This window comes from Salminus brasiliensis, chromosome 17 (assembly GCF_030463535.1).
Source record: "Salminus brasiliensis chromosome 17, fSalBra1.hap2, whole genome shotgun sequence".
Classification (NCBI taxonomy): Eukaryota; Metazoa; Chordata; class Actinopteri; order Characiformes; family Bryconidae; genus Salminus; species Salminus brasiliensis.
Window position 1 is genome coordinate 5,315,035 of NC_132894.1, and position 9,379 is coordinate 5,324,413.

The following is a 9,379-nucleotide window of genomic DNA, read 5'->3' on the forward strand; positions in this document are numbered from 1 at the left end:
CTGTAAACTACGTTTGAGTTCTTATTTCCTTTCTTTTGATTTTTTCTTTTTCTTTTTTTTTAAATGATCATTCTGGTTGTTTGATGTGCAATATGTTTTGTATGCAGGTAGTTCTTAAATAAAAAAACTTTTGATCTTCCAGACAGTTTTTCCTGGTCTTTGTTGTCGGTGTCAGGCTTTGAAATGAAAGAGAAATGAAACTTTTGGTACAATAAATGATTTTAATAATCACAGAAGTCAAGTGTATCGGACAGAGCTCGGGCAGGGCGTGACCAGCGGGTAAGAGAGTCTATTTCCTGGCTTGTCCATCAAGTAAATCTTTAGCTTCATTTATTTTTGCTGCGAGATACGGAGATCCACCTGCCGAATGAACAGAAAGGGGACATTCCTCAGTTGATACAGTACAGGTTCATTAAAACTTCCCTTTTTTCCTGTTTGAGCCAGACTGGCAACTTTTATAGCCAAACCAATTTAAATGAGTTCAAAATTAATATGCAATAATTTTATATAAACATGTAATTATAACAAATGTCTTTTTTTTCAATTTTTTTTTCCCCAATGAAACTGAATGTCACCAAGTCATTTTAGTTTCAGGATCATAGATTCACAAATTTTATTTACAGTCAGTTATTGCATAAGTTCATTTTACTGTTCTTATTTATTTAATATTATTATTTTATTATTTATCATGACATAACCATAATAGTTTTTTTAAACATGACGTAACCACAACCATAAATCTTTAGCTTCATTTATTTTTGCTGCAAGATATGGAGATCCACCTGCCGAATGAACAGAAAGGGGGACGTTCCTCAGTTGATAAAGTACAGGTTCATTAAAACGTCCCTTTTTTCCCTTGTTTGAGCCAGACTGGCAACTTTTATAGCAATATAAAATAAATAATAAATAATATGCAATAATTTTATATAAACATGTAATTGTAACAAATGTCTGTCTTTTTCCCCCCTAATTTAACCATCACCAACCCATTAGCTAGGACTCCCCATCACATGATACTACTGGAGCTAGGAGGGTGAAGGCTGGAACGTGCTTCTTCCGAAACGCATGAAGCTCCACTGTTCCTTAGCTGTGTCCAAAAATGGGGATGGTGAATGGGGCACATGGGTATTTAATGTTGTTTACTGTACATCATTTGTACAGTAAATTTGGGGTTGTTACCGTGCCCTGAACTTTCTGCATTACATATTCGGACACCACTACAACAACCGCACAAATCTAAAGTAGTGCACTATGTAGTGAATAGGGCACAGTCTGGGACACAGCTTTTGCTGTGTATGACAGCAGTTTAGCTCCACCCTTTCAAGCTGACATTATAAGGAATGTTTCAGCTCAAAAGGCATCATAAGGGGCAGCCAATCAGAACGGAGCTCATTTACTTACTGCAGTCTTAAAGGCACAGTAACTTCTAATTAATGATGTCCACGCTGCTACACTGAACATGCGAACATTGTACTTTACTGCTTAATTAACACACTGCACCCTGTATTAACTACCTCAGGAGGGCGCTATACCGCACTAGATGAACTGACTTTAAATTAAAGGACAAAAAAATGTTTTTTTTGTTGTTTTTTTTTTGTCCCTTTTTGTCCCTTTGTACCCTTTCTAATCTCTCGTGTGAACCTAACCGTGACGTCTGTGTACCCTTACGTAGGGATGCACCAATCCGATATTAGCATCAGATATCGGTTCCAATATTAACTAAATTAGCTGGAGCGGGTATCAAATAATTAGGCCGATTCATGGAAACGATATTTTCACTTTAATTTGGTGATGTGAGACTGCACTAAAAGTGCAAATTAATAAATGACAAATTGCAATTTAGTACATTTATATATGTGTTAATTTGTTAAATTATATAAAGTAATGTTTAAGTCAATCCTGATGCCTTAAGTCTCTCCCACATGGAGAGGTGTACGGTTTATTAAATCGGCAATGGTATCAGACTGGTATCGGGTATCGACCAATATGCAAAGTTTATGTATCAGTATAAGAACTGCAAATGCCTGATCGGTGCATCCCTACCCTTACGCTCCTGTTTGTGATTCTGATGTTAAATATCAGCTTGGACACATTTTATGATTATGTTTGCTGTTGTAGCTATGATGCTATGATGGTATTTCATGGTCTTATTGCCCAGATCAGCCAGAGATTGAGAGTCTGAATGGAAAACGTCATCACTGGTGATGTGGGTCTCCAATATGTGCTGAAATGATCAGCTGGCCAGGCTCTTCAGTCGGGCTCTACTGAAAAGTGAGATGTTCTTACCTCGGTCAGGATGATTTAAAATCATTAGCTTTCTGTGTGCCTCTCTAATCTTGCTTTTGTTGGCGGTGGGACTGCAGGAGTGTAAAAAAAAAAAAAAAAAAAAGAAAAGAAAAAACACACCTCAGTAATCAAACAAGTTTCAGAGCAAAACACTCAGAGCAACCATCTAATCATCTAATGGATACCTGACTCCGAGAACGAGCGCTGCTTCTCTCTTCGTCATCTTTGGCTCAAATCCTCCTCTGTAGTAGCCGCTTCCAAACGCCTGAAACAGAGGTGCGTCAATCAGCATGTTCGGACTCATTAGTGGACTCTCAGACTGAGCTTAAGTCTAGACTAAACAGGTAAAATACCTACACTGAAGTTTACACTGAGGTACAGTACCTATATTCAGAAAGTACTCTGGTTCATTGCTCAGCACTGCAGCACTGTGTCTTGTTAAAACACAGATACCAAGTGTGCCCCCCCCCCAGCAATCTAAATATCTCTTTTCCCCAATAAAACTGAATGTCATTGTTATTATTTTAGTTTCAGGATCATAGATTCACACATTTTATTTAAACAGTCTGTTTTTCCATAATAAGTTATTTTTTACTAAGTTCATTTTTTTTTATTTCATATTTTATTATTATTTTTAAAATATTTTTTATCATCATGACATAACCATAATTGTTTTTTCAAGATCATGATTTTTTTTATCATGACATAACCATTGTTTTTTAAGATAAGAAAATAATGAAATACATAACTAATAAACCAATTAAATTAACTCGTTATCTTGAAAAACAAAGTGAATAAAATACTTTGTATAACTTTGTATATCTGTGCATTGTTCGTTCTTTTTATATTCAGTTGTGAATCCAAATTCGGAAAATGACTGTATTCAATGTTTCAATGTTTGTAATGAATTCTTTTTAATATTTTTTCATTTTTCCGGATTTGGATTTACAATTGAATAAGAAAAGAACGAATGATGCACAGATTACTTTCACACCTCATTTGCAAGTCCTTGCTTATTGGCTTTTACTGGTTTTACAGGAATTATTTACACACAAAATTTTATTTATGAGCTAATTTCCCAATACTGATACTGAAAACAGGAATTTGGGGATTTTCTGTAGTAAAAACAATTAAATTAACTCATCAACAAAGCAAACTAAATTAAATTTGCAAATCCAGCCTCATAAAGACTTACAGAATACAGAATTTTCTTTTTTTTTTTTTTGGTTTTACTACAGAAAATCAAAATCTGTTTTTACTGGAATTCTTTGAGCACAAGCAGATTCTCCAGTACCAGCGTCAGGATATTAGCCTTGGTTTGTCTTGGTATTGGATAAAAAATAAAACAGGTGCTATCGGCCGTCCCTAATATCTGCAGAAATCAGTCTATTAAGTTAAACAGCGCTCTTCAACATCTGACTCAGGAACTGAGTGACTTACAGACTTCGGAAAGGCCTGGAGAGCTTGTTTGACTTGAGGCTCCATCTGCCTCATGGCTTTCACTGCGTAGCGGCCTGTTGAAGAGAGTCGCAAGAAATGCAGCAGCAGTTTGGATTACTGGTGACAAAAATACCCCATGTCCTTATTTTCTGATGAGGTAAAGGTTTCAGCAGGTTCAAGTTTAATATCCTTAATTCTTCCAAACCTGCGAATCCCGCTGCTGCCAAAGCAAGGCCCACGGCCACCGCGGTGCTGGCCTGGAAAAGAAGGGAGACAAACAATACAGCTTGATTACAGCGTCTCATTAATGGAGAGGCAATTTGCATAATTTCCCCAAACACACATGACAGTTCCCATCAGAAAAAAAATGAGCTCATTCCATTTAATCCCCTGGGCCTATCTACCTGAATCTAGATGATAGCGGTGTTCGTAATCACGTCCAAGACCTACAGAGTATCCAGTTACCTGCCAGGTGTGAACGTTTCATACAGCCCGGTGTGTTAAAGGGGACCTTTACCCACACATTTTTATAGGCTTTAGAAGACCTCAGTGCTTGAAATGAACACATGCAGAGTGGGATTTGCTGTGAAATGGTTTACTGTAGAGAAACTGACTCATTTAGATGATTTCTTTACAGTGCTGTTGATGGGAAGCAGGGATCACTACGACTACAACATAACAATATCTTATTTACTATCAGTGTACCAACCACCACCACCGCCACCACCTGTCTTAATATTATATTAAATGTTGATGATGGTAAAATAGTGGAAAATCAGACACAACAAGTTTTCTCATGGAACTTTCAGATGAGGTACAGTATCAGCGTCCAGGCTTTTTTCTGTCCTGGCACCAAAGTGGTGGAACGAGCTTCCCCTGGGTATCCGAACAGCAGAGTCGCTCACTGTCTTCAAACGCAGACTGAAGACCCACCTCTTCAGAGAGGACTTGGGCGAATAGCAGAGTCCTATGGTCACCTTATTGTCTTGTGTTTAGTAATGTCTAAAGCTTAGAGGTATCCTTTGAACTATTAGTCTATTCTAACCAGCTGAGGTTTTTCTTGGGTAAAAAGCAAAGCACTTTGTAAGTCACTCTGGATAAGAGCGTCTGCTAAATGCCTTAAATGCAAATCTATATTCAGAAAGTACACTGGTACATTGCTCAGCACTGCAGTGCTGTGTCTTGATAAAACACAGATACCAAGTGTGCCCCCACACCCCCCCCCAGTAATCTAAATATCTCTTTTTTCCCATTGAAACTGAATGCCACTGTTAAGTAACTTTATTTACACAGTCAGTTTTTCCATTATAAGTTCATTTTACAGGTTTGTTTTATTTATTTAATATTTTATTATTATTATTTTAATTTTTTTTTATCATTATCATGACATATTAAACTCTTCATATGTCTGGTTCTGTTCAACACCACAGTGGAGAATTCTGACCTGGTAGATTTCTCTAGAACAGAGCCACAATTGACTGTGACTCTAATCGTTTAATCATTATTTTAAATTATTATATTTTCCTTCAAATGATTGATGGCTAGCTACCTGTATTCCACTTTCAGCTAAATACGAAATATCAGAATTTGTGAACTTGCTATTTTTGCATTGCGATAATAACAGAATTCAGTATCATGATCATTTCTATTACAATATCAGCCCATATTTAAATAAGCACTGATAAAGCGAGCGAATGGTTCCTATGTGATGCTACTTAGTACCAACAGTATGACTTACAAACATGATACAGTTTTTTTATGGTTTTAATTGTTTTGTTTTATTTTTCTGTTATAAAATCACATCAAACTGAATCTTAAAGTATATTTTTATTAGTTTTTTTAAATTATTATATTGAAACCCATCAGAAGCACCAAGAAAATGACATTCACTGCAGTTCACTGCAGAATGTTTAAATCAGTATTATTATGTGACACTTCTACTGGTGCAGATGATATATCAATATGACGTACCGCAGTCAGGAGGATCTGACTGTATTAAGCTCTGCTCAGTTCTGACGTTGGATGATCTGTTCTGCCACTCCAACTCATCCTAAAATTACTGGAAAGATACTGGATCCATCCACCCCATCACTCCATCACTCCCAGCTCACTCTTTTCTAGGAGTGTCTGGATACTATGGGCATATAATCGAGTTGGAGTGGCAGCACTAATCCTTCATCAGAAGCTGACCTCACCTCTGCTCTCTTGTGAGGCTAAATGCAATCAAATCCTCACAGCAGTGATCCAGTATTTGGTCTAAATCCTTTCCAGGACAGTATAGATTGTTGCTGCAGCAAAGGGGGACAAACCCCCTGTTAATCCCCTGGATTTCAGACTTTGGGTAGGATTTGACCTTGGAGGTGATGCTGGCAAATCTAGCTACCTGGCACAGCAGTTTTAATGTTTGCAGCTGTGTGGTTTTAAGTACATCACAGAGGTCAAATTAATTAATAAAAATTGTAATGTCTTAAATGCAAAATAAGCTTCTCTAGGAACAGGGTTATGAAACTGGACCAAACAGAGCAGTGGACTCTGTACTTTCTGAAAGAGGGCATCTAACAAAAGTCTTTTAATTAAAAAATAAATGAGTAATTATGACTGTATTATTGCTTAAAACTGTGTAATGAAGGTAAAACGACCACAGGAGTCATAAAAACTAAATTACTACAGTATTTGTCAGCTTTCTAATTCGAACTCTCCAGTCCACCTTAAATGCCGCAGCAGTGACACCCCGGCGCTCAGGGCGGCAGACTGGAAGAGCCGCTCCGTTTAAGGTGGAACGGAAAGATCGACTTCCACCTGCTAAGCTAAAGCTAACAGCTCACATCTATGAAAAAAACAACGCATTGAAAAGACTGCCTACCATCTTCCCCACTTGGTTCGTCTCCTCCCCGCTTCCTGAAGCATTAATATGAGCTTTAATAATCAGATAAATTCCATAATCCTCTAATAATGGCGCGATTTCGGACTTTTGCACGTTTTGTTATTGTGCCTACCGCAAAATGGCACACACTGTCGCAAAACGGACCGCGTCTGCGTGACGTCAAAACCTCGGTCTGAGCTGATCTGAGCTACAACGATAAAAGTCACTGAAAGTCCCGTTTTTATAAAATCCACAAATCCCAAACTTTCTCTGAAATATAGTGAGTTTATTGTGTAGAGTTAGAGTCTGCTGGAGCTGCACGGTATGTATTAAGTAATTAAATACGAGAGTAATTGTGCTTTTGTGCTGTAGCCTCATTTTCCTCTAGTTTTTAAAATAAAATCAGTGTGATGTTGTATGTAAACACTGCTGACACTTAAAATCTCTCTAATCTATAGATTATAGGCTATAAAATATTTATTGTGAATTTCCTGTTTCTGTGATGTCACAACCCAAGGCTTTCACATATAGCATGTACTGCATATACAGGACGTCTAGCCCCGCCCATTCATGCTGAAGTTATAAGGAGTGTTTCAGCCCGACCAGGCAGAACAGAGCTCATACATTTGTGTGCAAAAATGATTGGACAGATTTTGCTGTGTGACGTTTAGCTGTTAGATATTCCATTCAAACCATACTAGAAAATCTAGAGATCCTAAATTCTCTCGCTGAAAAACATTAAGGGAAAATCTAAAGATGTAAAATGATTTTCCTGCCATTAACCTGCCACTTTAGAACATCCCCAGAACATATGGATAAGAGGACCAGGTGCTGAGTTATAACCATTGCAAAAAGAACTAGAAATATTCTGTATTTGGTATCTATTATATGGTGTTGCATATTGTCTCTGTGCTGCAAAAACCTTGTGTCTCGGTTTTTGATATAATGTAAATCTGGCAGTTGTTCTTTACATTGTATCAGAATTTCATGATGAATGGACCAATAGAAATGCTCCAAACGGCTTGGATTGAATATTTTTACACTGAATTTTAGAAGGCTTTTCCTGCTCCTGTAAAAGCTGCCATTTTGGAGATACAAGGTTTTTGTTCGACAGCAAAGAAATATATTCTGTAAATAATTTTGTAATGGATAAACCAGTGAGTCAGATCTGTAGAAGTTAAGGCTTATATCAGACCCTAAAGTTTCTAAGTCTAGTCCAAGGGTCTCGACCCCAGAAATCTGCCCAGGAGATCCCATTTTCCTCTAGTTTTTAAAATAAAATCAGTGTGATGTTGTATGTAAACACTGCTGACACTTAAAATCTCTCTAATCTATAGATTATAGGCTATAAAATATTTATTGTGAATTTCCTGTTTCTGTGATGTCACAACCCAAGGCTTTCACATATAGCATGTACGGCATATACAGGACGTCTAGCCCCACCCATTCATGCTGAAGTTATAAGGAGTGTTTCAGCCCGACCAGGCAGAACAGAGCTCATACATACTCATGCAAAAGTTTGGGCACCCAGGTCAAAGTTCCTGTTTCTCCAAAAGGCAGAAAGTTATAAAGTTAAAGAACTTCTAAATGTAATGGTGAATAAAAATAATATGGTCATCCATGACCAGACTAAGTCAACTCCTAACTCAATTTTTCCATATGATCCTCAGTTTAGTTTTGGGTTAACTGCATTCTCAACCAACATCAAGCCAGGAGGCTTTATTGTCATTTCAACTCTATACAGAGTACACAGTGAAACGCAACAACGTTCCTCCAGGACCACGGTGCAACACACAACACAGTGCAGACAGGCAGTACAACACAAAGCAGACGCTACAGTACGAGACACAGAGTGCAGACATTGTGTAGGCAGGATCCAATAAATAAAAACATCAGTCAGACTGAGCTTTGATTGAGATTGTAGTGCAAATTAAATGTGCAATTGAATGTGCATACTATGTTATGTGGAGAATCAGCCAGAAAGCTGTAGTACAGCACAGGTTAGTGAGGTACTCCAGCAGCTAAATGTAGTGTGTAGAAGAGTCCAATGACGCAGTGAGGTAGTATTTAGTGCAAAAATGCTTTCCCATTGTCTGGGATTCACATGGTTCTAGATAGTGCCTGAAAATGGGCTCTAAAGGTTTTAACCATGCTTTAAAAGGCTCTTTAAAGGACCGTCTACAAGACCTCCATGTAATACTGCTGTTACTATTTCACTGCAGGAACAGCACTTCCACTGGAGGATGGGTTTAAGCAACAGGGCGCCCTTCATAGCCGTTATGGGTAATTATGAATAACTGTGTATGATATATCTACGATATTATGAATATATGGTGCTTATTTGAACTAGGGTTGTTGGACAGATTAATACATGGACAGTTTACAGATTGCGCGATGCGATTGGTGTGAAACTCTCTATTCTAGAGAAACAGTGGTGGTGAACCGAACCAGACATTTAAAGAGTGTAGTGCCTCTAAAACAAGGTTGCTCAATCCTGGTCCTGGAGATCTACCACCCTGAAGAGTTCAGATCCAACACAGCTGACTCTAATGTTCAGTTGCTCCTGAAGGCCTTCATAATCTGGATCAGGTGTGTTAGATTTGGGGTGGAGCTAAACTCTGCAGGGTGGTGGATCATCTCCAGGACCAGGATTGAGCAGCCCTGCTCTAAAAGCTCCCTCACAGAAACAGTTATTAGTCCTAATGGTCATGAGTGAATGCGCTTCACACCAAACCCACTCTGAAAGGGATCATCTCAAGCCCTGAACTCAGTTACTCACTTCAGTGCTGT

The 9,379-nt window shown here is 38.0% G+C and overlaps 1 protein-coding gene across 1 annotated transcript; it reads right to left on the reverse strand.

Annotated features, from left to right (window-relative positions):
* Positions 1–201: 201 nt before the first annotated feature.
* dnajc19 (DnaJ (Hsp40) homolog, subfamily C, member 19) lies at positions 202–6,747 on the reverse strand. The gene is made up of 6 exons (XM_072659817.1): positions 6,590–6,747; positions 3,932–3,983; positions 3,727–3,800; positions 2,472–2,551; positions 2,287–2,357; positions 202–360 (listed from the first exon to the last, which is right to left on the reverse strand). Exons 1-6 carry the CDS (start codon positions 6,590–6,592, stop codon positions 290–292), a joined length of 351 nt encoding a protein of 116 aa, XP_072515918.1. The 5' UTR covers positions 6,593–6,747; the 3' UTR covers positions 202–289.
* Positions 6,748–9,379: the final 2,632 nt, after the last annotated feature.

What these genes read in the sequence shown, in the direction of transcription:
- dnajc19 (XM_072659817.1), bottom strand. An exon ending in GGCAGCAGCGGGATTCGCAG is followed by an intron (nt 3,801 to 3,931) that starts GTTTGGAAGAAT and finishes TCTCTTCAACAG; the next exon opens with GCCGCTACGCAGTGAAAGCC. An exon ending in TTTAAATCATCCTGACCGAG is followed by an intron (nt 361 to 2,286) that starts GTAAGAACATCT and finishes TTCATTCGGCAG; the next exon opens with GTGGATCTCCGTATCTCGCA.